Consider the following 26,330-nt stretch of genomic DNA (forward strand, 5'->3'; position numbering starts at 1 on the left):
GATAAATAAAAAAAAACGGAGTCTAAAGCCTAATTTTGGAAATAGAAAGCAAAAAAGTAAACTGCGCAGCACGACCTGTCACCCACTTACACATTCGGCACTATTATTCGAAAACGCACGCCCGAAACGCAAAAAAAATATCCAAGTCCTTTAAGGAAGAGATCACTCTACGCGGATAAATAAAAAAAACCGGAGTCTAAAGCCTAATTTTGGAAATGGAAAGCGAAAAAGTGAACTGCGCAGCACGACCTTTCACCCACTGACACATTCGACACTATTGTTCGGAAACGCACGCCCGAAACACAAAAAAAATATCCAATCCCATTAAGGAAAAGATCAGTTTATGCGGATAAATAAAAAAACCTGGAGTCAAAAGCCTAATTTTGGAAGTGGAAAGCAAAAAAGTGAACTGCGCAGCACGACCTGTCACCCACTGACACATTCGGCACTATTGTTCGAAAACGCACGCCCGAAACGCAACAAAAATACCCAATCCCATTAAGGAAAAGACCACTATATGCGGATAAATAAAAAAAACCGGAGTCAAAAGCCTAATTTTGGAAATGGAAAGCAAAAAAGTAAACTGCGCAGCACGACCTGTCACCCACTGACACATTCGGCACTATTGTTCGAAAACGCACGCCCGAAACGCAAAAAAAATATCCAATTCCTTTAAGGAAAAGATTACTCTACGCCGATAAATAGAAAAAACCGGAGTCAAAAGCATAATTTTGGTAATAGAAAGCAAAATAGTAAACTGCGCAGCACGACCTGTCACCCACTGACACATTCGGCACTATTGTTCGAAAACGCACGCCCGAAACGCAAAAAAAATATCCAATTCCTTTAAGGAAAAGATTACTCTACGCCGATAAATAGAAAAAACCGGAGTCAAAAGCATAATTTTGGTAATAGAAAGCAAAATAGTAAACTGCGCAGCACGACCTGTCACCCACTGACTCGTTCGGCACTATTTTTCAGAAACGCACGCTCGAAACGCAAAAAAAATATCCAATTCCTTTAAGGAAAAGATTACTCTACGCCGATAAATAGAAAAAACCGGAGTCAAAAGCATAATTTTGGAAATAGAAAGCAAAAAAGTAAACTGCGCAGCACGACCTGTCACCCACTGACACATTCGGCACTATTCTTCGAAAACGCACGCCCGAATCGCAAAAAAAATATCCAATCCCTTTAAAGAAAAGATCACTCTACGTCGATAAATAAAAAAAGCCGGAGTCAAAAGCCTAATTTTGGAAATAGAAAGCAAAAAAGTAAACTGCGCAGCACGACATGTCACCCACATACACATTCGGCACTATTATTCGAAAACGCACGCCCGAAACGCAAAAAAAATATCCTATCCCGTTAAGGAAGAGATCACTCTACGCGGATAAATAAAAAAAAACGGAGCCGAAAGCCTAATTTTGGAAATGGAAAGCAAAAAAGTGAACTGCGCAGCACGACCTGTCACCCACTGACACATTCGGCACTATTGTTCGAAAACGCACGCCCGAAATGCAAAAAAAATATCCAATCCCTTTAAGGAAGCGATCACTCTACGCGGATAAATAAAAAAAACCGGAGGCAAAAGCCTAATTTTGGCAATGGAAAGCAAAAAAGTGAACTGCGCAGCACGACCTGTCACCCGCTGACACATTCGGCACTATTTTTCAGAAACGCACGCTCAAAACGCAAAAAAAATATCCAATCCCGTTAAGGAAGAGATCACTCTACGCAGATAAATAAAAAAAAACGGAGCCGAAAGCCTAATTATGGAGAAAGAAACCAAAAAAGTAAATTGCGCTGCACGATCGGACAGGTACATATACTTTCGCCACTAAATTTCGGAAAGAATTGTCGAAATCGGAAAAATATCGGTAAACTAGTTAGAGGAAAATCTCTTCAACGTTGTTATACGAAAGGAATCTAATCGAAAAGCATAATTTCATAAATATAAGCGAGAAAAGTAAACTCTGTAGCACGATTGTACAGGCACTTGCTTTTCCGTCACTTTATTTCACATATGCACCTTCAATCGTAAAATAATTTCCCTATTGGTTGGAAAACAATCTATTCTATGCAGGAATAATGAAATATCCTAATCCACAATCGAAGTTTAGTATGCATAAGTGATAATACGTAGCTGCTTTACAATTGAACGTCAAGGTTGAAGAAAAATTGGAAAAATTGTTAACAAGCTGCCTATTCAGAGTAAAAGTATTCAAATATATTACTGGCCATTCGAAGTCTAGAATCTAGTACAGCCGATAATAACGGACAATGCGGTAGTGGTATAGGGTCCCGCACTCACACTACTTCATTTCCCACACCACTTCATTTCCCACACGTATCGTTGTACGATTTACACTATGCAACATCACCTTTTTCCACATGTAGTATGTTACCACCGAAGAAATGTTCACAGTTACTAATGTTGAACTTTGTAAATTTTTCACAATTTCTTAAACTCCTGCTATGTTCTGTTCGTAAATATTAGAATAATGTTGCGAACGTAACCTGCACCTGCATTATCGCGAACTAATACCGGACACGTCGCGTTATTGTCCATAAACATATATTTCCTCAGTTGTAGCAATTAGAACAACAATCGCCGGTATCACTACTTCATGAAATGTTTTGAGGAAATCTTTAATATTTTCTTTTCACGCGCGAGAATGTTCCACCATTTGTTACCGGTATACCCGCTTTGCCACCAACTGGAAGTTGGTTGTAACCGGTATTTTTGTGGCGGGAAAATGCTGCGCCTTTGAAATAGCTATGTACTAAAGTATCGATGTAGAATATCAAGCGATGCCTCTTATGTTTATTAATATCAATGAAGCAAATACAAATATGTTTCTATTACAAAAATAACAAATTAGAAAGTGCTTAATATTCATGACAAAAACGTTTGAAATGAATAAAATTAAAATCAACGTAAGCGTCTTTAATGACAAAGTGAAGTTCATATAAATAAAAAGGTTTTAGTTTAATTATTCTGTAATATATTCATATATTGTACAGTTTATAAGTATTTTAATTATAAATAAAGATCCAAATCACATCAGACCAAATAATAAACAATACAAAATAAAATATGATAAAAATGATAATGATAATGATGAAGCTGGTGAAAATATTGATGATACGAAAGAAGTTGGAGCTCCATTAAGTTCACAATTGAATAATTTATTGTTTATTAATAATTAGTTATTATTTAGTCTGTACTATCTTGCTCTATACATATCACATTTCTTTCATTTACATAAAATCATTAGCTTTTATACAAAAAGCCATTTCAAATATTTTTTGAGAAAATCAGTCAATTTTTAATACTTTATTACCATTTATTGAAATACCATTATGTACAAAATCTCAAAGATTTAAGTAAATTCAAGTAAATTAAAAGTGTTTCAAAAGTGATTTTAAAAATTTCATATTTTCAACTTAAGAACAAGTGTCATTATCTTTATGGTAGATTTGTCCTTTCTATCAGCATCTCCATTGCATTGCAGTATCCTGGCTGGAATCAAATCATGCTTTATTTCCTTTTGATTTAAACACACCTGGACTCTCTTTTCTCACAAACTCACCTTCATTTCTAAGCATATGTGTACCTTTCAACTTCTTGACAGATTGTTTTTCTTTCAATGTTACCAATATTTTTATTGCTTCAGCTGTCTGACCCTTTTCCTATAAGAGCAAAACAAATAATAACTCTCAAATAATCATCAATATATAAGATGTACCTTTTACCTCCTTTTGACATTGTTTTTATAGTTTCAAAGTTCTGTTGCGTATTTCTACAGATATATGTCTTAAAGCAACATTCACACTTTATGGTCAATTTATTATTTATCTTTACCTTTCAAAACTATTACCAATTGTTCATTCTCCATCTCTTCAATAATCCTCATATTTGCACATCCATGTCACACATCCTTCTCTGGTGATATATATGCTGCCCCTCTCTTTCCTGTTTCTTAAATTGACATACTATGCGTTTACTCTTCTCGTTGCTTTCATTCAAACCATTCTCTTTTATTTATATACTTCAACTCCATCATTCTGAAATATAACACATTAGCGATGATCATTGACTTTGACCACTGATATTAATATTTATTTAAATCAGGAATACAACATACCTTTCAATTTTACTGCATTCTCTATATCTTGGTGTTATAAGAGGCCATTGCTTAAATTAATTTTATTTCCTTTTGTCTGCCTAAACCATCTTCCTTTTCTGAATCTTTATTTGACTATCAAATATTTCTATCTTGTATGTCATATGGTTAGCTGACCTAGAATCCAATAAACATATACCTTACATATTTATATTACTGCATCGATCTTTTTTCGCTATAAAAAATAATTCTATGCCTTTAATGGCTTTGTGTTGGTGATATTCCACGAGTCCGATATTTTTCTACTTTTGTATGAGTCTATTTATTTTAACAGAATATTGTCTAATAAAACATGGAAAAACAATAGCTTTTATTTTACACTATTTATTTACAACTGAAGGATATATTAATACAAAATTCACATTCTTTGGCATGATGCAGGCACACCGCCATAGAGATAACAATCCTTCCCGCGTATTTTTGCAATCTTCTCATTTTCTACGCACACGCTCGTTCACGCAGAAAAAAATAACCGAATTACTCAATATTTGTGATTAATTTATGATTTTTATAGTTATTAATAACAATTTGATATTACCTTTATAATGCGTCGATGTAGTCAATAAATTAGTTGCATAGAAGAATTCTGAAATTATATTGGAAAGTTCGTTAAGGGAGCGTCTTTACGATGCAATTATAAAATTTCATCAATTCATCACAGAAATTGAGTAATTTGTTAATTTTAAAATGACCCTTCTAAATTTCCATTTTTTTTTTTTTTTTTTTTTTTTTTTTTTTTTTTTTTTTTTTAAAACCGTTCGTTTTTGGAAAAATTCAATTTTCGAATACCGAGGGTGATTTCGATTACAGATTCGTTTTTAGGGATGTAAACCCTATAAGAATTACCCAATGAATATTACAAATGGAAATTCATGTTGAAAAGTGTAATTATTGGGATATTTTTTCTAAAATAGCTCGTCCGTGAGTATAATTCGTTCGAGGCTATTGACTGAAAACCATAATGTGCGTTATCTGGGAAAAGCGACGAATAAATAGATGTATTCAAAAGCTATTTTTTTTTTTATTATACCTCAATAATTACATCCTGTGGAGTAACCACCGAGACGAGGGAATATTGTTTAGTGGAACACCGATTGTCGATACTGGTCAGTATAACTGTGAGATATGTAATTTATCCATTTAGTTGAATTGTGATTGTGCCACGGTGAAAAAGTCCATTGAAGGACTCTAAGCATGAATTCTAGAGTATACGGTGTCCTGATTTCGTTCTTGTTCCGTTTAATCTTTTACTGGGCAAGTGGTACCACGGAAGAAAGTTAGTTTCTTTTTGTTTTCTGTTTTATATGACCGTACCAATTTATTTTTACATGAGTTTTAATTACAAAACATGCTCGTGTAATAGGACATCCCGTATCGAACGGATTTCTGGGCTATAGAACAACTTTGACGTTTCAAAAATATTGTGTTTGTAAAATTTCTTATTCTTGCTCCTGCTGTCAAAGTGTTGTCATTTTATACAACAAGGCGGAAAAGAATCGTAAGTTTTTCGTCATATAATAATCGTCTCCTTGCCCTTTCAGTTATTTCCCAAAACTTTTACATCGTTTCGGCCCTAATCTTCTTTAAAATTTATTTCGCTCTATACAGTTTGCGTTAATTTTACTTATCAAAGAAACGGATTGAATATCGACGTGATGTTAAATTTTGATACATTAAGAGCCAGTACAATTACTGATTATAAGCCATTAAAATTTTGTACCAACATACCAAGATGTTACTTCTCGTACGCATGTATAAATGTATTGGAACTCAATAAATTTCCTAGGTGAGCCATACTTAAATGTAATTTTTAACGAAACTATGCTATATTACGTTCGTTACATATTATTTAATTTTTACTCAAAGATCGATCACTGCTTGCCTTCGTTTGGATATTTTATCTAAGAAACGGCTTTGGCAATTAAATTACGATTGTGTCAGCATATCAACCGAGTTGCCTACAGTACCAGGTAACGGAACGACAGCAATGAATGGAACTACAGGAATGGGTGGAATGTCCACGACGATGAAGACTGGAATGACATCAACAATGGCTAGTAGTCAAACGACAAAGGCCACGACGAAGATGACAACTGTAGTGGAAACTGAAGAGACTACTACGCCAAATGATGTAGAAGTAATAACCGTACCAGGAACTAAGACAACGATCGTGGATATCGATTAAATAATAATTGCAATAAATCAAGCACTAATCAATAGACAACTACATGAAAGTTACAAGTTAATTAGATTAGATTTAAAACAGTTTTAGTTGGGAAGGAAATATAGTTATAATATACACAAGCTTAACTAAGAAATTTAAAGAACAAATTATTTTCATAAGAATTAGATTTATTACAAGTATCTCTTGAATACAAGTACTAATAATAATAATTATCGTTTTCTTTCATATTCCCATTTATAAACAGGAGCAGCATCCTTTGTCTCTTTACTTATCAATTTTGGCTTTGTACTTCTTTTATCTTTTAATGCTCTTTGTATTTCAAATTTTTGTTGTACAACCATCAATTTCCTCTCTCTATCTACCCTCTTTTGTAATTCTTTATAAGCTTTGAATTTAATGGATTCAATTCTTTGCAAGCTGTACTTATCTAATTCTGGTAGTTTCATGTCCTTTAATTTACTTAATTTTGGTCTGTTTGTACGCCGGGAAAGTAATGCGGGATGTGTATCTAGCTTTTTAACGAGGTCAAAGTTTTTCACTTCCTTTGAATTATCGACAAAAAATGTATGTTTGTTCTTGGTTTCATTTGCAGCATCTATCATGTGTAATTGACTTTGTAACTTATCTATTTTCTTTGCTTCTATGTTCCTTTTATGGGCAACATATCTAATATCTTGAGTTTGCATTAAATGTATCTGTTCCGGTGTATAATTTTGAAGTTTTTTGTTTTCTATGTGGATTCCACCATGAATTTTAGAATTAATCATATGGTAATAGAATTCATCTGGATTTTTATTTAGTGCACGTTTATGCAAAACTTTCAGAGTCTGTTGTTTATGTTGATAATTTCTGGCTCTGAGAATATAATCTTTCTTTTTTTCCAAAATGCCCAGGTGTTGGCGACTCTCGGGTTGATGCCTCTCGCGATGAGTTTTTTGAGTAGCTTTTGCTGCTTTTTTCCACGAAGACATTGTTAAAACTGAAAGAATTTAAAAACAGATACTTAAATTTGTCGAAAGGAAATGTCTCTTTAGTAATCACATATCCTGTGTATATTAAAAGTAAGACTTAAAATAATAAAATAACATACCCAGAGGTAATGCACAACTATATTAAAACCAATTGTTATATCTAAAAAAAACTATTGTCAACTGAATGCCGTAACACTGAAGAACATAACCTGAAACGTCGATACATACACGCGATCGACAGCAGCGCCATAGGAGGCAAAGAATTTAAATCACATAATGAAACATTTTCTCGTTTATTAATAAAGAAACTTTATAATCTATATTCAATATCTTGAAACAAAAGGATAATTGACGATAAGAACGAAATGATAAATTGGAAGTAAAATGTTATCATTGTTGAATATCATTAGGTAAAACATTTCATAGTTTATAAGTAAAATATAGTATCGCAAAATTAATCGTTAAAATTTTAATTGTCAAATATTATTCAGTTTGTGTAGACTGGTGCGCTCTGTCAGGAAGAGGCAAAACTGTATTGCCAACTGACAACGATCCCTGGTGGAAAACTTGAGTTTCCGACGATATCCCACGAGGTGATGGATGTTGCCGATTTCGCATTCTCGCGATTGGTTCTCGTCCTTTAATTTTGTACCATCCGCGATGCCGTTTCGCGAGAGGACTTCTGGGTTCAACCTGAGGAACGGAAAAGTCTGTTTGCCGCTGTGTCGAAGGTATATATTCGGTAACATCTCTTGGTCGTTTTCCTGGTCTTTGTAAAATGGAAGATGCAGAATTTAACATGGAAGATTCCGAAGTAGAGGGTGTTGGAATAACTCTTGAAGAAACTTGTCCTTCTTCGACGTTCTTGGAGAAACCTATCATTGTAATAAAAAAAGTAAGTACAAATTATTTTTGATTTTTTTTTTAGTACATATCTATGTACATACCGGGTAAATTTTTCATGACACTTTTTACCGCGTTGGTGACCACTGATAAGAGTCCAGTAGAGCTACTGCTACCAGCCTTGTTATTCGGTGATGTATTTGAACTTCTACTAGGTGGGTTATTTGAGTCGTTTCGATATGAGTAATAGTTATCACTAGAGGCGCTGTAGCAACAATCACTCGATGTTAATGAACTACTGCAACTAGCATAACTCTGGCTGTTGTTCGAAAAGTTCATATTGGAAATGGCGCGGTCCAATTTTCTTAAGCCAGAGTCTATTAGGTCGGAAGTTGAGATGTTAGAATTATTCTCCACGACTACCATCATCACTACTCGCGAGGTACCGGATGAGTGTTTATCATTTACATTGACCTCGACTGGACTATTATTTTCTTTTTCCGTGTTTCTCGCATTGTCCTCGTAAATCTTGATTTGCGATTTTTCCAGAGACTGCTTCATTTCGGACAACGTGTCGCACGCTTCGAAATATTCTTCGTTCTCTGTCATATTAAAAGTAGCCACCGAGTTGGGTTCCACAGGATTCTCATATTCATCGGAGAATCGAACCCTCTTTGAGGAATCTGAACGTCTCTCTCCCGGATAGATGTCTAAATTCTGAGAGTCTGGTAACACTTCATGCTCGATATTGGTCAACTCCATATCCTCCACGCAATTATTATCTATATAACATTCGCTTGGATTATTATCGTTTTTGTCCTTCATGGTGTTTTGCACTTTCAACTTATTTTTCGAGAGCTCTTCTTCGTCTCCGTGATTCGATGGTACCAAACGCAAGGGTATTTCCTTCTCTACAGTGGCCGAGGGAAGACTTACGTAATTACTGTTGGAACTATCGCTCTTGGAGTTGCTTCCTTGCAAATTGCTATAAGTTTGACTGTTCTTCACCGATGCGGAATCAATTTTCGACGTTTTCAGGGAGAAGTTCGAACAGTTGGGCGTTTTGAAGTCGAAGCTGGTCTTTTGACCCACGACCATAGGCGTGCTCGTGTTTCTGTAAAGTTCTGGAGGAGAGGTCAATGAACTGATATTGCTGCCATTGTATTCAGATGATTCCTTTCCTTCCGAGGTCAAAGGTGGTGTACCTAGTATGGGCTTTTGTTCCGATTTCAGTGAGCGACGATGCTGAGATTTCCACCACTTGCACGTGCCTTTGTTAATAGAAAATATCAGGATAATTCTGAGTTAATTAAATCGAATGTATCGATCACGCATACGAATATTTGAAGCGAAAATAAAATATATTACGAAGATACTCACCGAACGATTCCAAATCTTTGCTCTGCTTGAAAATTTCACCGCACAAGTAGCAATAGAGAGGTAGATGAGTGGTTACCATGTGACAGAGTAGGGCTGGATCTTCGAAGGCTTTCAATGGAAGTTTCTGGTTCGCACAGATTGGACAGTTTGGTTGACGTTTCGTGTGCTTCTTCTCCTCATGTCGTTCACGGCACAGTGCACAGCAAAATAGCTTCTTGCACACGTAACAAGTCCGGCTTGTCTGTTCGACGTACAAATTTTACAAGAAACAGAGATCGTACGGTTTTCGCACGAAATGGTAAGAAGCATAATTGGAAAAATCTTTGAATAAATACCTCTTCTGAAGTCATGTTTGGATGAGGTCGTCGCAACTGGGACGATATAATGTTTACTATTACATCGTAGTCAATACCGCACAAAGTGTATATATATATATATATGTATGTGAAAAAAAATCATTCCGTCACATGATACATATTTGAATTGTGCGGATAAATCAGACGGATGTCGATTTACCAAAGCGGGAATAGAAATTGAAAAATAAATATAAACTTTTATCGTTTAAACAATAGGTATTTTTATTGAATCAGAGTACAGAATAGAAATCAATTTCACGATACAGATGATATATTTACAATATTTTATAACGTGTTAAAATTCAATTATACGATGCAAAAATTAATATACAAATTTTACGCGTTAGCGTTATCTTAATTATTAGATTCATGGAATAAGTCGAAAGACATTAACTGATCTAGCCCCGACATATCTTCGCTGCTATCATCTTTTTTACTATCTTGTGATTTGCTTGCTTTGCTTTCAGTTTTCTGGATATGTCTCTGTTTAGCTTGTTTTTTAATATCTGATATGGTCATGAAATTTAGATTATCTACCACAACATTAACATCAGACCTTCTGAAATCGGTATCTCTGTCCTCCAACAAATCCAGTGCTTCTTGATACGGTGGAGCAATCGGTGTCTGTACCGGCTCGTGGTACGTGTATTCTTTCCCCTCGAACTGAAACAAAAGATACAGATAACAACGGAAAGTAATATCACGCGATAATAACAGATCCGAATAACTTACATCCAGCGGATAACACGTATCAGAATCAGGTTGACTAAGATCTCCGCAAACAACGAATGGAACAATGAGCCTGTTAACTCCAGTAAGCTCATCAAAATCGCACGGCTTATGAGTTAAAAGAGGATTCAACATATGAGGTTTATAACCTTCTGGTGGAGAATAATCTTTACAGACTACAAATGCTTCGATACTAGAATTACGAGAACTACTAGGTTTCGTGCAATAAACATAAGGGAAAAATATTTTTAATTGAGCATATAATAACGTTACATCTTTGGCTCTAAATATTTTTGCTACAAATGTGCCTCCTTGCCTTAGTATATGTGTAGTAATGTTTAGAGCTGCCAGTAATAATTGAGATTGAATATAAATATCCATATCATGTAGGCCTGTAACTGTGAATAATTATTTAGTAAACATTACTTATAAGTGTCAATGAAATAATATATCGATTCAAGCTTACCATCGGGTGCACCATCGCACACAACTAAATCAGCTTGTTCATTGTCAAAATGTGAAACAATTTGCTTCGCAGTGTTAATATTAGTAATGTCTCCTTGAATTTGAATCACTCCTTCCAATGGTGCCATAGCTTGTAAATCAACTGCAATTATTTTTGGTGGTGTTGCATCACCATTCTCCAAAGCTTTTTTATAGTTTTCGCTGTTCATGAAAGAAATGTAATTGACATTTAAATATTTTACAAAACATGATTTTCAAACAGAATGTTGCAGACAAAATAATACGTACGTTAATCTTCGTGACAAAACCTGACTCCAACTACCAGGTGCAGCGCACAAATCCACAACTTTATTCACTCCTTGTTTGACATACAAACAAAGTATCAGATTTTATTCTCATAGTACATGAATTATTTTTTGATATACGTACCATCTAGAATGTGACACTCGTTATCTATTTGGAGCAATTTGAAAGCACTTCTTGCTCTCCATCCTTCTTCTTTTGCTCGTCGATAATATATATCTCGTTTGTCTTTTGATGTTTTTCCCATAATTAAACAATATATATCCAATTATTGTTTATTTTCGTTATACGTTTTGGTTAGGTTTCTATTATCATCACGTTGACAAACGTAGTGATTTTTGCAAGTACTATAACCTAGAGTATCAGAGTCGATCAGTTGGTATCATTGTCGGAAGAACCGCCAAATTCAATATTTGTTCAGTCAGCATTCCTTATTGTACAAAGACGCATATCATAATCTCTAGATCAGGAAATAATATTTACGTATTGAACCATGAAGGAAAATAAACGTTGCTAAAGATAAAACCAATTATTTTGTATTTGTTACTTAAGCGTTCTTGTTTTTCCACCATCGAACGTGTCATTTGAGAAAAACATTTTCACGTATATTATCGAGATTCTATCAAGCGTAACGAAACGCTGGCAAACGAAGCAATTAAAGTAGAACAAAATGTTACACAATGAAGGCCAATAGGCTCTTTCAAGACCAATTGTAAAATCTTTTCTAATCACGGTGCAAATGGTAGCCACGATGACAGTAGTCACTGTTATTTCCCCACGCAACGATGATGCATCCTGAAAAGTATTTGAAAATTGCGGGTTTTCAATGTACTCCAGTTCGTCCTATAAATAAACATCGTAAATCTTCTCGACGATTTCATTAATTTTCCAATTCTGGAATTCCCGTTTCGATGAAAAAACGAAACTATTCCTAGATATAATCCTATTGGTGTTTATTTGCGATTCATGATTACCGCAAACCATCGTCGACGTTAAGCTCATTTTCCACGAAGTAACAACGCTATCACGTTCGTTTAGATCCTCTTTTGAACAACGAATACGAAAAAATTCGTTCTTTTTTCTCTTCGCTATGGCATAACGACGGATGACAATTACATCGAACGATTAGCAACGTTTACTCTATTTTCCGCGAAGAGGACGAGGATTTTGTGTCTGTCTGAAACTCGAGTCGACCAGTGCCTTCTTACATAATCGCATATTTGCACGTTCTCACCAAACGTATAACAATTCCGTCTCGATTCTTCGTGCATGAGTCGAACGACGCGCATATACAGCCGCGAAAATCTGCCCTCGCTGATTTGCGTTGCAAAGTGTATTTTCTGCAGATGGCCTTTTCGAACTTTTGACGATTCAATGGCGTCGATTATTTCCACGCGTCAACCATTGAATCGGACATTTGTTTTTCGTTACTCATGTTTCCATCGCGTCGGCGGAAAATCTAGTCGATAAGAGAAAAATGCACGAATAGAGAGAGAGAGAGAGAGGAGGCAAGTATGATCGCGTTGATCGCGAATCGTTACCATGCACGCTACCAAACGTTCTTTAGCCCGATAAGATGCAGATATACGCCAGATAAGACGATGGTAACGCTTAGCCGGCGCGTTTTGCATAATGCACTCGCATCCTTGCAATAGAGGAAACAGGGTCCGTAATGAGCCTACGGCCCATGAATTTCAAACGAGGCGTGGCGTTCATTTTTCCTTTTTTATCACTGCTTCTTACGTATTCGACCATTCTATGCAATCGTGATGCAATGTCGATATATATTTAATAACAACCGCGTTTACGTACACGCGTGTTTTCTAACGAGCCTTTTCATTATCGGCTTTTAAAGACCTTTGGTATTTAGCGCACGCGATAACTTGACAAGTACCCGGCGACAGGAATGTAAATAATAGCAATCGAAGAAGCAACTTGTTTTTATCAGTTTCCATTATCGCGTTAATCATCTCCGTCGTTTCAAGTTATCCCGTCCAAAAGTCGTCTAGTTATTGGAAAATGGCGTATCTCGAGGCATCCGTGCGACGGAGGACTCGTGGACGCGGGAAATTTCTTCACGAAAGAGCGCGAAAGGGGAAAAAATAAGGGAACACGGATTTATCGATTGTTAATCGATCATATCGATCCTGCGCGTTACACGTTACGTTTGCGTACGGGTCAAGCAACGCTACACAGTCGCTGACCTGATAGCGTTCCAGAGGTTATCGCAACGCGCGCCTTGCCAGAAATAGTTGCTCCTTCCCGTGAACAATAGTCTTGGTCGCTAAGCAGATACTCGTGTACGCCTGGAATCGCATCAACGAGCGTTCGTCGTTCCTCGCGTAGTCTCAAAGGAGAGTTTGTTGTTCGCGGAAATTACGTAACGCTTGGCGGCGAGCGAATATCCTAAGAGAGTTCCAGCGATGGACCCCGCACGAATTACGCTCGTCCCGCCTTTGAAACAACATCCATGGATCCGATCGAGAGGTTACGTCCATTTCCTGTCAGCGATTGAAATTCTAAAATGACCCAGATGTTATTTCTGGCCCGCGGGATCCCGCGCCTTTTGCCCTACCATCTTCTGATAACGCGTGCTCTCGCACGGTCGTTGGTTCAAAAGATATTGGCTTAATACATTTCATCAACTGTGACCTTAATCGAGCGATTTTGCAACGAGCGCCTTCCCGTGCCGGGACGCTTCGCGTCGCTTCAAACGAACGCTGAAAGAACTCATTCCGGCGCTGTACGTAGCGCAGCCTAGCTGCACGCAGACCGTCTAAGAATAAAATGGCGTCTTAGGAAATTCCTTCCGTCCGCGCTGAGCCTATCGATCTTGGTTCACGAGCCATCGCGGGTGGCACCGAGGTCTCGACCATCTGGACCGGTGGAGCAGTTTGTCATTCCACGACAAAAAGGATGAACAGAATAACGCTTCTGTCCCGCGCACGCGTTCCGCGAACAGATGAGCGGCATAGCGGCGTGGAGTTTGGTCCCCTTCGAGGGGGAGTCCCGCGCGAAATGTACGAAATATTGTTATGCGCGATGCAGAGAAGGTCTTCGGCTAACCCTGACACTGTTTTCTCTAGGAAGCACACCGTACCGAATTAATATCGCTTGACATTGCTCGACCAATATAAGCCGAACTGTAGGAAACGTAATTACGACGACCTTCCGAGATGTCCGGGGAACCTCGATGGCTGATCCTGTGGCTATTCGCCGGTCAGTTTAACCAACGACGAATGGCCAGTCGATAATAACGTTTTGTCAAGCTCGACAAACATAATCGTTCGTCATTACGACGTGCATCAATTACGTTCCCTTTTATCGGGTTGAGCCTGTTATCGTCGATGGTAAATATCCTCGACGATTGCATCGTGGAACGACGCAGTTAGCGAAGGGAATAGAAAACGAGGTAGTTTGAAGAAAAAGGTAATTCAACGATACCGTATACCAAATGGTTCGACCAAAATTGCGTTTCGCGTGATCGCAGCTTCCGGACTGCGAGATACGGTATCGCAATGGACGTTGTTAACGGTCCGCGAGCAAAGGACACGCTGAAACGACGACGACGACGACGACGACGACGACGACGACGATCAGTCACGATACAATTGCCAAGCGTGTCCGAGGCACGACCTTCGCTTGCCGCGGAAAACGTACGTAGGAAAATAAGTTGCACGTGTCCGTCACGAAAGTGACACACTAATTGAGCGCCATGTACCGTGAAACGGAATTAAGAAAGATTGCCAGTGTCGTTCACGCGGTTCGCGTTTCGTCTCCGCGTTTCCTGTGCTCTGCGTTGCGCGAAGATTTTCGTAGCTCGTGGAGATCTATCCTGAAAACGAATTTCAGTTCAAGGCCGAGCTGTTCAGTCTTCCATGATGGGATTTCACGGAAACAACCGTGAACCAGTCACCTGGCTGATACCTGCTTCTCGACCCACTCTTTCTCTCTATTGTCCAACTTCTTTGTAGTTTCCCCTAGTTGTACACGAATCTCTCTCTCTCTCTTTTCCTCTCTGTTTCTCACCGCCTGGTTTTCTACCTTCGCCGACATAACGCGTTTCGTAAGACTAGTCGGATCGACGAATCACGGAAACGGAATCGGTCGATCGTTACCTGCTCTATCCCGGTCATTAGACCCAATTAGTGACACGCCGATACCGCGAAATCGTCAGGTCGTGAATCAGGAAGAACGTAACTCTCGGCAAGTTCGGGGTGCAATCGGTGTGGGTGCAGCGAGTCTATTTTCAGCAAGTGATACAACGCGTCTAGCGGATGGATCGAAATGGTTTGGCTGGCAATAAAATTCGATTAAAAGCCCATCGCGGGGTACGGCGATTAATCAGAGCTACTTGATCCGGCGTAACTGCGTCGAAAACGGCTGTTTGGAAACGGAGCAACAATGCTGGCAACGATTCGTCGACACGAAGACCGAGCTGTGCGGGATGGTGAGGGGTTGGAGAAGGGAAGAGAAGGGAAGAGAAGGGAAAAGAAGGGAAGGCAAGGGAAGGGCAGGGAAGACAAGGGTAGGGAGCGGGAAAAGCGTATCATGGAGGAAGAATCGACCGGCTCGGCGGTCGTGAGCCGACTGCTTGGTCCGGTCTGGCCTGGTGGAACGCTTCGGGGGCAGAGTGCACGAGCGGAATGCTTATTGCCGATCGGCGGAGCCGAGCCGAGCCGAGCCGAGTTCGAAGGCGGTCGCGCCTGCGTCGCCGCGGTATAACTCGCTGATTTCGCCTGGAGCTTATTTATTTCGAACCTGAAACTCGCCGCGACAACCACGTGCTACTACGATCGCAGCTGTGAGGCAAACTCAGTCGGTCTGTGTCTCCTCCGCTGCGAGTCACACGCGTCGATCAAGCGCCGATACGATCGAGCAGCGACACAGTTGGTCAAAAGGGAAGAGGGATAAGGAGAACGGTGGAAGAGAGGAGAAAAGGAGTAGCGAAGCGGAGAAAGAAGCGGAATAGAAAGGAGCAGATAATACATTCGCGTTGCATGAGCATCGACGCTCGAGGAGCGTTCTCGAATTCCTTTTTTACAGAATCGCCAAGCTCTCTCGGTGCATCGAACTTCTTCTCGAAACTACGATCCCCGCGCGGACTCTGCCGAGCCGAACCTATCGATTTTCCGTTTAGGACACTTTAAGGGGAGCCTGTTTCAGTGTTGTGCGCGACGATCGGTTAGCACCAGGAAGAAGAAGCCACCGAGTCTTCAACCTCGAACGAGACCCCGCTGTGATACCTTTCGTCCTCGAGATCGTCTTTCTACCGCTCTGTGACCTGTGCTTCGTGATAACCATATTCGTACCTTTACGAGAACATTTAGATCCATTCCCTGATCGCTGTCACCCGACCTGGCGGGCCCTTTAACCGAGGACTAACGTACCGCGGATAGGTGAGTGTTCCCTTTTCTTCTTTCGTCCGGAATTTCGATTCGCGAGCAGTGCACATGGGTCGCAATCGGCAGCTGATTTCAACGCTCCCCTCGACGCTTTTCGTTATCCGAACCGTTATCGTCTCAGCCGTCCAAGAAATTGTTGCTTGACAGCGGTTCGCATCGCGTATAACGCTAGACCGCTTCTCGAACTCGCAGACTTTCGATGTTGATACCATCCACAGCGACTACAGGCCCTCATCGTTGGTCTAGAAACCTTTCACCGACTACTCCGCGAAAATCCAGTTGACCGATCCAAGACTCCGGTTCGTCTCGCGACTGTCTTCCCCGAGGACCCCATCTTCCGAACTTTCGTCACGCTCTCTAGTGTCCTCGCGAGCTTCCTTTTCCAACTGTTTCCCTTATCTCGCCTCGACTACCTAGTCGATGCAAAATTGGAAAGTTCCGTACGAGATCGTTCGGTCGATTCGAAAAATTCGCTTCCGTGAAACGGCTAATGAGTCACGCTTCGGCCTGGTCAGTCGTAGCGCCGCCTTTCACGGGACTCATTCACCGCGGAGAAAGAAAGAGAGACGGAGAACGGGGAAAAGAAAGGCAGGTGAGCGAGAGAATAATAGAACAGGGACCCTGGGTGGACGATCGCGTGGAAAAAGTGGCATGACCGCGAAACGACTGTGAACTCGGTTATCGTGGAAACGGATCGGCTGGTCGGCCAACTTTCCGATGCGTGTGCCTGCCCTGGCAACCGCTATTATTCTCGCAGCTCAGCCGAGCCTACAACGAGAACCTAGAAACGCTGTCGAGGAAAACGGATTTGCTGCCGGAAGCTGCTTCGAGCTATCTGACACGATAAGCGACCACCGATCGGAGGCCAGAGACGAACGCGATAAAACGAACACGCTTGATCGCGAACGAACGCTTAGCTAAGTCGATTCTCCGAAGATTCGATGAATCGTCACATGCCAGAGCGACATAGAGGGGAGAACGACGCGAGTTTTCGGTATCGGAGGTAGCAGATAAACGATGTCGTAACGCCGATGTCGTTGGCGTCGTTTCGATCGATGATTCTCGCGCGACAAGCACGATCGTTAGAAGGTCGATGGTAGCTTCGAGATCCGTTGTCCGAACGACACCGGTTAGATCGAGGTCGGCCACGACCGAAATAATCCTTCGGGAAGGAACGAGGCCGAGCTTGGTCGTCCCTAGAATAGGAAAAAGCTCGCAAGGACGGCGTTTTAATGCGACCTGGGCGCGTTTTCCGGGTCTCCAGCGGTCTATTCATCGCGCGGAATAAAACCACTGACGCGGCAGCCCCTACCTCTTCCCTTTCGTCGCTACATGAAAATCAAAGTTAGAACGCAGTTTTCGTTCCGACCTCCTCTTTTCTTCCCTCCATCCTCTTCCATAATTGCCACGAATTACGCCTAAATCGATCACGATTTTCCGCTGGAAAATAAAACTCTTCGTCGTGATCCTTGCTTGGTCGATTTTTCTAAATAATTGTGCGCCATTCAGGAGGATCCACGATGAAGTCGACCCACCTGGAGATTCTCTACTCGTGAACGAAAGACCTCGAAATCAGCTGCGGATGCTACGCGTGCGTGATTTCCCCTCTCCCAGTTTTTCCCACAATTTTTCCCTCGGTTTCTTCATCTCGTCGATCTGCTAACGTTTAGGGTTTGCAATTTTAATCGACGTGGTCGCCTGTTGGCTTTTCTGTTTTAACAGTTCACCACGTCGGAGTGCGATCACGGTGACGCCGAAGGATTTCCCTAGGAAACGCCTGATCTGCCAACGCACCTTCCAGAGCCCATCGGGGATTTAACCGGGCGTAGATCGGAGTGACGGAAACGGATAAAGAAGAGCGGAGGGGAACAATTCCTGACGCGATTTCTAGATTACGCAGGCATTCCGTGAACAGAAGTTGATTAACGGCGCGAAGATAAGCGAAGCGACCTGAAATAAGGACATAAAGGGAAGGCACGCGACGAAGAGGAGACAATCGGAATCGGATCGCGTGGGCACGAGAAAGCGAGAATCGGCTGGAATCGAGCGTGCAACCGTGGTGAAGAAAGCGAGAAAGAAGTTTCTCGAAGCTTGGTCAGCGCTGAGACTGCTATCGTTGGTGCCGTAGCTGGTGCTGACTCTCCCATAAAACCGGAGAGGTAGGGGTTCTGGGTAAAAACGAACCTGGTCGGTCTGTACGTCGTACCTGCAGCTAGGAGGTGCCCGTTGTGTTCGCATAGGTCGCGGTTCGCGTGACGTAATTTCGCATAAATTTCGACCGGGATCTCCCGCTCTGTTTTACGCTCCGGTCCACGAGAGCGAACCGTTCGACTCGGAGCAGCTGAAGATAAATCTCGAAACTAGCGACCGTAAATAGCATCGTCGAGGATATTTCTCGACCGATTTTCCGCTCTCTGGTAAAAGGATCTCGCGCGTTCTCGCGGAACCTCGATCCGTCCTATCGGTGAAGACCTTGGTTTTGAACTTGGGTTTGGACGAGAGAAAAATTCGCCTGTCCAACGATCCTTTCTGGGAGAATTAGCGGTAATCGTTGGAAAAAGGTTTCCTCTTTCCGTACGACGAAGACGCGCGAGTCGGGCAGGAAGCGTCTGGATCGAGGAAGACACGGCAGTGGAGTTAATAACGCGTTCGTTTTCGTCGGATAAGATCGGACGATAAGGTGGAAGCGGCGGAAGCTCGGGCTGCACGATATACCTGACGATACACAAGGAGCGGCGGAAAGGAAACACCGAGACGAGAGGAAGAGAGAAGTTTCTCGAAGCTTGCTTGGCCGCTCGCTGACTCTGCTCTAGAGCCGAGCTGAGACGAAAAGGAGAAGCACGAGTGGCGAGGGACAGGGAGGGAGGAGAGGTCCGTGGAGGCGAAAGAAAGAAGCCATCGCGGGAGTGCGTCATCTTGGAGAACGAGGGACAGAGAAGGACAGGATCGGTGGCGTATCGTAACGTGGAACAGATTTAGAAGGCCCACGTGCTCCACTTAGGCCTGCCCCGATAGAGACTCGGAGCGTAAACTTTACGGGGAAAGAGAGAGAGAGAAAGGTGGAACAGGATCTACGGGGGAGAAGAAGAGACAGAGTAAGGGTCCGGGGAAGGAGAGGAAGATTAACGGCGGTGCTTGGAAGCTGAACGAAAGGAAAGAAAGGTCGAAAGCAGCTGGAGAAAAGGCAAATAGAGGCACGGGCGTGGAAGTTACGTGGATCAAAAGGTGAAGGAACGGTTGGAAAGGACGGCGTGGGATTCGAGAGAGAGAAAGATAGAGAGGACAAGGAGGCACGAGGATATACCACTGGTGGCAAGGATGGCAAAGGGCAAACCGTTAACCGCCCCGGAGCGGCGGACGACCGACGCGTTCGACGAGGAATCGGTGGCGGTGCGATCGCGATGGCGGAATTTCGCCGCCTTTTGGGTGCTGGGCTTGTGCAACAATTACGGATACGTGGTGATGCTGAGCGCAGCGCACGATATCCTCGAGAGCAAATTCGGCACGACGGTGAGTATACGGTAGAGCTGTTACATCGATCCGTTAGCGAATCGGCTTCGCTTCGTGTCGGAGAGGGGTTGCCAGGGACGTGAGAAAGGGAACTGGTTCGATATGTTTCTCTTCCCACCGATTTTCTTCGGCCTTTCATTTTCCATCGCTTTTATTTTCCCGCCTCGATCGGATTGCGGAAAAAAGGGGCAAAAAGTAAGGGGAAACGAAAAAAGCCGAAGGATAGAGGAACGAGCCGAAGGTAGCGGCGAAACTCGACGCGCGCAACGAGAATACCTAACTACCGCTTTTAGAGTCGCCGTAAGCCCGAGGTGCAGTCACACGGTTATAATTAACGGTACCGTAACGCCATATTCGTAGAATCCGGACGAGACTCCGGTAAAGAATCGCGGAATCGAGCGACGTCACGGGGTCGTCGTTTCCGGCGACGATACACCGTGTCGTGCCACGGGGAACGCGATTCCCTCGCGATTTCTCGTCGACTCCGTTCTTTCCAACCGTTTACCGTTTCGTATCGCGGTTGGCCTGAATCCCTCCGAGCTTCCAAGTCGATCGGTTTAAGTCCGCGAAACCTTTCGATTGCCTCGCGTGTCCATCGACCGCCCCCAATCGCTGCGAGGACTATCGCCGGCCGATTACGAAACGACGCGTAACCGCTGCCGCGTTCCGACACTCTGTCTTTCTGGAAGCTTTCCGAGATTCTCGTGTTTACGATAGATTGCCAAAGACAATTACGATATCCCGATAACGACGCGACGAAGATACGCGTGCACGTTCGCGGCGTCGTCCGCGGCGTCGTTCAATGCCTATCAACGAAAAGCGTCGCGCAGCGAGGAACGCACGGGCGTGCACGCACTCTGGTAAAGCCTCGACTGCGTAAGGCTCGATGAATCACCCGACAGTCCGTATTACGACGATTAGATTCCTGTATCGATCGGACGCCCGTTCTCACTCGCTCCGATTGCCTCAGGAGCGCGTGGGCCGATGGAAAAATCTGGAGGAAAGAAGTAAAAAAGGAAAACTGCAGTCGATACTTCTGCGTATCGGAGTACGATGGAATGTCGCCATTATTGGTCGAAAGTTTCGCGACTCCTCCTATCTAACGCGTAGTCGTTACATCGGATCTATAACGTTGCGACGTCGTTGGTCGGTGACTTGGCTAGCAACTTACGCCTACGCAGCTGTACGCGTTCGATGTTTAATTTCCGAGCGATTCGCGGCGTCGTCGAATCATCGTGCTAATTCGCCATAATCGTTTCTATCGATCTCGACCTTTCTCGAGTTAAGGCCGATGAGTCGGTATCCCGTAGGCGCCAGCTAATCGGTCCACGTTAACGAGGATCGCGTTTCTTCGCCGCTCTCATCCTTCTTAACTCTCTTTTTTTAAAGCTTATTATTGCCTTTTCGGCTGTTTTCATTAGCGCGACGTTATCGCGCGTATTTGCGAGCGTTGGTATGCCCGGCGATTAGCCAGGAGTGCAAACGATATTCGCGCGTCGATGGAAAAATATGTTCGTCCCGCGAGTCGTTTTCGAAAGCCCACGAAAGTATGCGATACGGACACGCATTCGGAGTAGAGAAACGTAATCGATGCCCTGTTAATCCGAGCAATCAGCAGCGATAGCCGAGTGTATCGCTCGACTGAAATTCTAAGCCGACTGTAAAACTTTACGATTTAATTAGTCCGCGTTTCGCTTTATAGTGTCTGGCGACAACGAGTCCAGCTCGTCACGACGATTAATAGCCTCGTTTAACTACGTTCCTCGTGATCCTCGTCCCCGAGGCGAGCGAAACCGAGACAGCTACTAATAAGGAGTAACAGAAGAAGCGGGTGGCAGCGGCGGGGCAGGGGGAAGGGAAAAAGTCGTTAGAGCAGCGAACAATTAAGCTGAATTACGTCTTCGAGAGCGAACAGATTCTCGAGTGCGAGGAATTTTCGTTATGTCATCGACAAATCTATGCGTACGTTTCGCATCGTGTTATGAACTGCCACATAGCGCCTCTCCCGCTCTTCGTTGCGCCTTTCGACCGCGATTCCAGCACGCTCGCAAACGCGAATTAACTTACATAAGTCGGGAACAGCCACGGAGATTAATATTCCATGCGTTCAAGGTGGTAATGTCCGTGAAATACAGATACCGCCGTAAGATAACTTCCGTGACTGTACGTCGGATAGGCAAACCGAATTGTGGGAAAATAACAGACGAAGCTGATTCTAATACGCTTTTACCCTTGCAGTGCGAACAAATGGAATTTGCATTAAACCGATTCTTTTTCTCTTTCCTTCCTTTTCGTTTCGTTTCGTCTATATTAAGGATCCTGGGCGGAAATTCGAGAACGGCACGATGATAACGGTGAACGTAACCGGGGTGCGATCCTGCAACACGCTCTCCACAGGCGCCATATTGCTGGCGGACATATTGCCGTCGTTGGCGGTGAAAATAGTCACCCCGTTCCTGCCGTTTTACGTACAGTGAGTATCCACTTTTTCTTCTCCTTTGCATACTCTGTCTTAATGCGTGTACCATTGATCGTTCATTCATCGCAAATCCCGCGTAAACGCGACATCACGCGAGAACATTCGCGGAAAGCCAGTATGAGCACTGCGAGAAAGAGCAACGACAGGGTAACGTCATGCAACGCGGCGGGGAACAACGATCCTTTAATTTCTGGCCAATTACCGCGATAAATGCAGCTGTTCGAGTGGCATCCAGACGAAATTGCGACGTCACGACCAGGTTCTATCGAGGTGTATCTCGCTCTACGAGTTCGACGTAGTACGACGTTTGGTCGAGCGAATCCGCGTGTTATCTTATCGACGGCTTTCGCTGTACCGTTTCGATATCCCTATATCGCGATATCGGTTTAGATTATTCGAGAAACAAAGGAGGAAATAGGGCGAGGACACGAATGTCTTTGACATCGGGTAGATCGATCTTTGAGACACAAATGACATTATCCAGCATACGGCTACGCGTTTCCTTTTGGATAGGAGAGCGTGGGTGGCGGTTGACGTCATATGCTTCTCGTCACACGCATTCGATACCTCTGGTATACTTTTAAACGTTGCTTTCTCTGGGCACGGGAGCCGCGGATACACGCGGTTCCTCGTGGGGTGGATCATCTCCGGAGTCGTGTCCCTCCGCGGACACGTCGCTATTTCCCGTGAATGAAACGCTAATCGATTAATCGAATCGTTAATTACAGTGCTCGACTGGCTACCTGTGTGTTATTTTCCGCTGCAGGATTCCTCGTGGTGTCGTTGAGCACTACTGAATGGCTCGCCATTCTGGGCGTCGTTGTAACGTCACTCTCTTCAGGTTTGGGAGAAGTTACTCTGCTGAGTTACAGTCACCAGTACCCAAAGTAAGTACCTCCTTTCTTTATTCTCCCTCGTCTCCTCCGTTGACGCATTCTATTTCATACGTTTTATTTTTATTCTTCCTCTATAACGATCGCGCGCGTGTCTTTGACGTCGTTTGCCATCTGTCTGTTCTATCGGCGACCATAACACGCGAGTTCTGCTCGTCGTGCCTTTTCCCATTTTTCTTCAGCTGTCTTATTGTTAGACCAGCCTCCCGCGTACAGAGACGAGCACGGCTCGGTCGCTATACTCGCGTTTGAAAAATACCCGCGAATCGAGAAGCATCGTATTTTTCTTTCCGTTTGTTCCTCCTTTACGCACAGTGAACCTATGTACGTCTAGCGAACACGATAACAATTTATTATCTGTGTCTCTCTGATCTTAGCGATGCTCGAGGATCACTACGAGAGAGAGAGAGAGAGAGCCGATGTAAAGGGCGTGCGAAAAAGTACAGCCAAGTAAATAACGTAACGATAGAGAACAAAGGTAAAGGAACGAAAGTAGAGACAAAAGGAAAAGAAAGAAATACGATGTGAAATTTGTTGATGCAGGTATCGAGGCGGTGGCGCATAAAACCGTAATATTGGCATTTAGACAGTTGTTCCAGAAAAGTAGAGATAAGATAATGACCGTCGGCAGGTTGGCCTTCCATGTTTAAAAGTAGGAAAAAAAGGCATAATACTCTAGAACTGGCACGAAAATAAGATAAAAATGAAAGACACGTAAAAGTACAGTACGGGATTGTGAAAAACTCGTTGCAAGCACGAGGTACGTCTGTACTCATGTGTAATAACTGTTAAACACGCGATCCACTCCTTCTGCCTCTTTGTCTATCTGTCTATCTCTCCCTGTCTCTCTGTCATTCTTTCTCTACTAACGATTAGCCTTGCCGTTGCAAAAGTTCATCGAAATAAACGTGCACGAGCGCGCGAAACGTGCATTACGTGCATCCCTGTTGCAACGCGATCGCGAAGCTTGACACGGGTCCCGGAGTAGAGATTTATTTCTTTTCTTTTTTCGATTATTCGTTGATCTATTTATTTTATCGGTCAAGTTTCGATTATCGTCGTCCGATATTACTTTCCACAGAATGTCCCCCGTTTAACCCTTGACATTTGCCCGATAACTCAGAGCGATTCATTGTTTCGCAGACAAGTAATCGCGACATGGTCTTCCGGTACTGGAGGCGCCGGAATAATTGGCGCGCTATCTTATGCCTTCCTCACCACGTGGTTGACAAACGAACAAACATTGTTAGTTATGTTAATCGTACCGATCATACAAGGAATCACTTTCTGGTTGATTCTGGTACACCCACCGCAGTCCAGTATCCCGATCACTAAGAACGGTATCGACAGCCAAGAGCACATCATCGAGGTCCCTAGGAAGAGCTTTAAAGAAAAGATCAATCTGGTACCGGGGTTGATGAAGTATATGATTCCGCTCGGGCTCGTGTACCTCTTCGAATATTTCATTAACCAAGGATTGGTAATGCCTTTTTGTTACATGAGCTTTCGTAGAACCTTGTTTGCCTCCCTACCACGCTGCTTCCTCGCTGTTTATTTTTTTTTCTTTCTGCCTTCTCGTACATTTACGCTATAAGATTACAAGTGTCTTGTTGCTAGTTTCCACGTAAATCATAGATACGATTATTATCGGACGTACGTGTAAAGCGACGCGGATCCGGCTATTCTCATTCGCACGTGTAACGTGCTAATTTTTCAGTACGAGCTGATCGAATTCAATGGCATCTGGCTGACGCATGCCGAGCAGTACCGCTGGCTCCAGGTCGACTACCAGATCGGAGTATTTATCTCGAGATCGTCCGTCAATCTCGTTACGATTAACAAAATCTGGATCATGGCTGTGCTACAGGTAAAAGAACCGATTAAACTCTGTTTACTCATGCCACTCACGACCGAGCGGAAACGTACAGGCTGTCGATCCCTCTCGCGGCCTTAATCGAGTACGCACACTCACGATTTACGATATCCCCGTACCTGTTCCAGTTTATCAACGTCATAATTCTGCTCTGCGAGACGCTGTTCTACTACATGCCCAGCGTCTGGCTGGTGTTCGCGTTCGTCTTGTGGGAAGGCCTCCTCGGTGGCGGAGCATACGTTAACACGTTCTATCGAATGTCCACCGAGGTAACGTAGCCATAATTTTTACGAAAGATCCTCGATTATCATGCACGAGTGCAATACGAACGATATACCGCATTCGTAAAATATCGCATCGACCAGTGGCCCCGATCGATGCCTATACGGCACTGACCAAGTCGTTGGCATTCAAAATCCTTTGCGGTTTCAAACGATGTTTGTTCAATGGTGTGCAGCGAAGCGGAAAAATTACTAATTAACTTGGAATTCCAATTTGGCTCATTAACTGTTACTTACCACCAATTTACCACGAGTTTCGAGAGTTTAACGTTTAAGAGAGCTCCAAGTTTTTGGAAATCAGTCAATAATACACGCCAAATTCTTTATGTTCTACTAAATATCTCGCACTGCTAACTCGATCTTGGTGTTAGAGAGTCGTATTTTTAGGTTCGATCGACTTTACGACCGCGCTGTATCGTTTCAATGTTGGATCTATGTTCTCGAGACTTGAAAATAGTCTACACGAC

The 26,330-nt window shown here is 42.8% G+C and overlaps 6 protein-coding genes across 6 annotated transcripts in view; 3 read left to right on the forward strand and 3 right to left on the reverse strand.

The window, feature by feature from the left end:
- LOC108554804 (uncharacterized) overlaps positions 1–3,213 on the forward strand; it is a 6,364-nt gene extending 3,151 nt beyond the window's left edge. The window contains exon 2 of the mRNA XM_017910197.1: positions 3,131–3,213. Coding sequence (XP_017765686.1) covers positions 3,131–3,213 — 83 coding nt within the window. The remainder of the gene's footprint in view (positions 1–3,130) is intronic.
- Positions 3,214–5,384: 2,171 nt separating this feature from the next.
- Positions 5,385–6,375, forward strand: LOC108554805 (uncharacterized). Its single transcript, XM_017910198.1, has 4 exons — positions 5,385–5,466; positions 5,554–5,688; positions 5,799–5,976; positions 6,057–6,375. The coding sequence occupies exons 1-4, from the start codon at positions 5,385–5,387 to the stop codon at positions 6,373–6,375; spliced, it is 714 nt and encodes a 237-aa protein (XP_017765687.1).
- A 209-nt stretch (positions 6,376–6,584) lies between these two features.
- LOC108554831 (probable U3 small nucleolar RNA-associated protein 11) lies at positions 6,585–7,579 on the reverse strand. Its single transcript, XM_017910230.1, has 2 exons — positions 7,466–7,579; positions 6,585–7,354 (listed from the first exon to the last, which is right to left on the reverse strand). Exon 2 carries the CDS (start codon positions 7,344–7,346, stop codon positions 6,585–6,587), a length of 762 nt encoding a protein of 253 aa, XP_017765719.1. The 5' UTR covers positions 7,347–7,354; positions 7,466–7,579.
- A 250-nt stretch (positions 7,580–7,829) lies between these two features.
- LOC108554806 (DEP domain-containing protein DDB_G0279099) lies at positions 7,830–9,919 on the reverse strand. The gene is made up of 4 exons (XM_017910199.1): positions 9,905–9,919; positions 9,570–9,810; positions 8,294–9,460; positions 7,830–8,221 (listed from the first exon to the last, which is right to left on the reverse strand). The coding sequence occupies exons 1-4, from the start codon at positions 9,917–9,919 to the stop codon at positions 7,830–7,832; spliced, it is 1,815 nt and encodes a 604-aa protein (XP_017765688.1).
- A 358-nt stretch (positions 9,920–10,277) lies between these two features.
- On the reverse strand, positions 10,278–11,719 carry Trm7-32 (tRNA methyltransferase 7-32). Its single transcript, XM_017910229.1, has 5 exons — positions 11,549–11,719; positions 11,408–11,477; positions 11,121–11,320; positions 10,658–11,052; positions 10,278–10,588 (listed from the first exon to the last, which is right to left on the reverse strand). The coding sequence occupies exons 1-5, from the start codon at positions 11,667–11,669 to the stop codon at positions 10,280–10,282; spliced, it is 1,095 nt and encodes a 364-aa protein (XP_017765718.1). The 5' UTR covers positions 11,670–11,719; the 3' UTR covers positions 10,278–10,279.
- Positions 11,720–15,973: 4,254 nt separating this feature from the next.
- Positions 15,974–26,330, forward strand: part of Cln3 (CLN3 lysosomal/endosomal transmembrane protein, battenin) — a 12,334-nt gene continuing 1,977 nt past the window's right edge. The window contains exons 1-7 of the mRNA XM_017910238.1: positions 15,974–16,821; positions 18,550–20,337; positions 22,653–22,810; positions 23,545–23,703; positions 24,853–25,189; positions 25,427–25,576; positions 25,711–25,851. Of these exons, the coding sequence (XP_017765727.1) occupies positions 20,146–20,337; positions 22,653–22,810; positions 23,545–23,703; positions 24,853–25,189; positions 25,427–25,576; positions 25,711–25,851 (1,137 nt within the window). The 5' untranslated portion in view covers positions 15,974–16,821; positions 18,550–20,145. The remainder of the gene's footprint in view (positions 16,822–18,549; positions 20,338–22,652; positions 22,811–23,544; positions 23,704–24,852; positions 25,190–25,426; positions 25,577–25,710; positions 25,852–26,330) is intronic.

The sequence above is a fragment of the Eufriesea mexicana genome, unplaced genomic scaffold (genome assembly GCF_001483705.2).
Source record: "Eufriesea mexicana isolate 0111107269 unplaced genomic scaffold, ASM148370v2 scaffold77, whole genome shotgun sequence".
Classification (NCBI taxonomy): Eukaryota; Metazoa; Arthropoda; class Insecta; order Hymenoptera; family Apidae; genus Eufriesea; species Eufriesea mexicana.